A 2,659-nucleotide genomic window follows, 5' to 3' on the forward strand; every position below is an offset into this window, starting at 1 on the left:
ACCCCGCCTCCTGTTGCCCAGCAACCAGGGCCATGGGGCAGTGGGCCCTCCAGCCACGAGCCGCTCCGGCGCTCACGGGAAGTTGCTCTAATATCACTTGGGAGTTCCTTCCGAGACGCAGGTCACCCATCGCCCTGGCACAGTGTGGCGGGAGCACTCCTACCATCTGCCGTGGCCTAGTGGCTGTGCGGGCGGTGGGGGCATGTGGCCATGCTGCCACCTCCCAGGCCGCCCTTCCCGGGCGTGAGGTGTGTGGGCACTGGGGGAGTTGGGGACCAGGGCCAGGCTCAGGAAGCTCCGGAGAGAACAGGGGTGCGGCCAGGACCTGGGGGCTGAACCGAGGACTGAGACCTCTTCCCGTGGCGGCCTTGGTGGCCTCCGTGGTCGAAGGGACGGGGGCTCTCCCCCATACAGCCGTGGCCACACGCAGCCCACACCCCTGTGCCTGCACATGCACATACGTGTGTGCACACTCGTCCAGGGCCGCGGGGCTGCCGCGTGTCCTCACCTCAAACACCCTCACGGCCCGGGACAGCACGGAGGGCTTGGCGCCCCTCAGGGAGAAGACCAGGTTCAGCACGGCCCTGCCCTCCTTCTCCTCGAAGGCCACAGCCTCCAGGGGGTCCCCGGGCTCCGAGGAGGCCGCCGCTGCGGCCGCCGCGGCCACCGCAGCCTCACGCTCCTTGCGGGCGTCCTCGATGAGGCTCTGTCGCCGGCCGATGAACCGTGGGGACTGCAGGGACAGGGACACACCCGTGTCTCCTCCGCCGTCCATCGCTGAGCACCTACTGTGTGCCTGCCAGGGCAGCACCTACTGTCTGCCTGCCGGGGCGGACGCCGACCACGGCCCCTGACTGCAGGCACCGCCCGACCCGTCCGTCCTGATGTGGGATAGCCTGGCCAGGGAAGATGCCGGAAGCCACCGCTGGAGAGTAGGGGTAGTGGGAGGGAGAGAGTCTGTCACCTCCCCCAGCACAGAGATGCTGTGTCTCCTGTCCCTAGGCATGGTCCTAACTGGATTAGTAACGGAAGAAGGACACTCAGGCCCGCACTTCTGGGGCCTGAACCCCGAGGTGGACAGCATGTCTGCTTTCCGGGGAGGGGGTGGCTGGCTCAGGCAGGGCTGCCCATGGAACTCGTGAGTGGCCTCCTTACCCAGCCCCCAGCCCGGCCTTCCCTCAGCCAGGACCCTTCCCCTGGACACAGGCGGGCTTCCCCACAAACATGCCTGTCCTCCGGGCTCTGCCCTCCTCACAGTCCCCGTGGTTCCCTCTTGCACTGCCCGGTCCTCCCTGTCTCCCGTCAGTGCTCCGGGCTGCCTCCCGGGAGCATGCAGCCAGTGCCGGCCACTCTCCCCAAGATGGGACCCCCTGGAGTCAGTGTATCTGACACCCCCAATGCCCAGACCCCACCCAGCCCTGGATGGAGGTTCAACCTTGGAGCTGAGGCTCAACCTTGGAGCTGCGTTTCCCGGAAGGTTCTGGGGACCGTGGTGAGAGAGACAAGCTCCGTCCCGGGCTTCCGGGGTCTGGGAACATGGGGCCGTGCAGCAGAAACCCCTCCAGGCCTGGGTCACCCTGGGGAGGGGTGTCTGGCAGGGACCTGGTGGGGAGGGGGCTCCGCACCCACCCTGGCGCCCTGAGGAGCTGCCCCGGCCATGTCTTCATTAAAGGTTCTCGAACAAAAGCTCATTTGGAATGCACCAGAGTGCTGGCGATTCCGGGTCTCAGAGCGAGCCAAATCCTCTCCCGGGGAATGAGAAGCCCCCGGCTGTCCAGCCTGGTGGAGGGGCTGCCCGTAGCCCACCCGATACAGCCCCGCATCCTGGGTCCCCAAAGGCCAGCGCACGGGGAACACAGACTCCATGGGAGAGCCAGAGCCGGAAGGCAGGGGCGGTGGGGTAAGTAGCCCTGGAGCTGGGCATCCCTTCACATGGCAGACCCTGGCCCCCCTCATTTTCTCAGGACCCCCACCATGAGCTGCTGCTGGACTCAGGGGGCCTGGGGGCTTCCTCTCTGAGCAAGAGGCTAGCGAGAGAGCTGACCCGGACCGCTGGGACAGATGGAAGGCAGGTGGAACGGGTGGGCAGAGAGTAGGGGCCAGGGAACCTCTGGTCATCTGTGCCCCTGGACGTGCTGGCTCACCAGGGCTCCCCCCAAGAAAGATTTTTCTTCAGATTCCCATCCCCAAATGTCAAGATGGAACAGGACAGAGACCAACACCCCCAAGAGGGGCCGGCGGCCCAGGGCAGGCACCACCTCCCGCAGACTTCGAGTCTGGCAGGACATACCCACAGGGATTCTGACCCAGGCTCAAGGGACGCCCTCGGGGCCCAGGACGGCACACCAGGGGTCGGTGTGGACCCCGGGCTTGGGGCGGCCAGCCAGTCTGGCGGGGGATGGCTGAGACAGCTGGGGCCAGCCCCAAGCTTGGGGTCCACTCGGACCTCCGGGTGTCGGCGGGCCCTCTTACCATGATGGCCTCGGCCTGCTTGGCGTCCAGCTCGGACACGGCCCTGCGGAAGCCCTTGGCCTGCGGCGTGGCGGCATTCGGGGTGGGCATGGTGCGATGTGGAGGTCGGCTCCGTCTCCCCAGCCCTCGGCCGGCGGCCTCTTATAGGCTGAGCTGACGTCAGAGCCCCCTCTGGGTCCCCCACCTC

The 2,659-nt window shown here is 67.1% G+C and overlaps 1 protein-coding gene across 1 annotated transcript in view; it reads right to left on the reverse strand.

Moving 5' to 3' along the window:
* The window catches only part of TH (tyrosine hydroxylase), a 6,527-nt gene extending 3,965 nt beyond the window's left edge, over nt 1-2,562 (reverse strand). The window contains exons 1-2 of the mRNA XM_008049017.1: nt 2,473-2,562; nt 509-733 (exon numbers count right to left, since the gene is read on the reverse strand). Of these exons, the coding sequence (XP_008047208.1) occupies nt 509-733; nt 2,473-2,562 (315 nt within the window). The remainder of the gene's footprint in view (nt 1-508; nt 734-2,472) is intronic.
* Nucleotides 2,563-2,659: the final 97 nt, after the last annotated feature.

This window comes from Carlito syrichta, unplaced genomic scaffold (assembly GCF_000164805.1).
Source record: "Carlito syrichta isolate Samal-C Ts95f unplaced genomic scaffold, Tarsius_syrichta-2.0.1 Scaffold130436, whole genome shotgun sequence".
Taxonomy (NCBI): domain Eukaryota; kingdom Metazoa; phylum Chordata; class Mammalia; order Primates; family Tarsiidae; genus Carlito; species Carlito syrichta.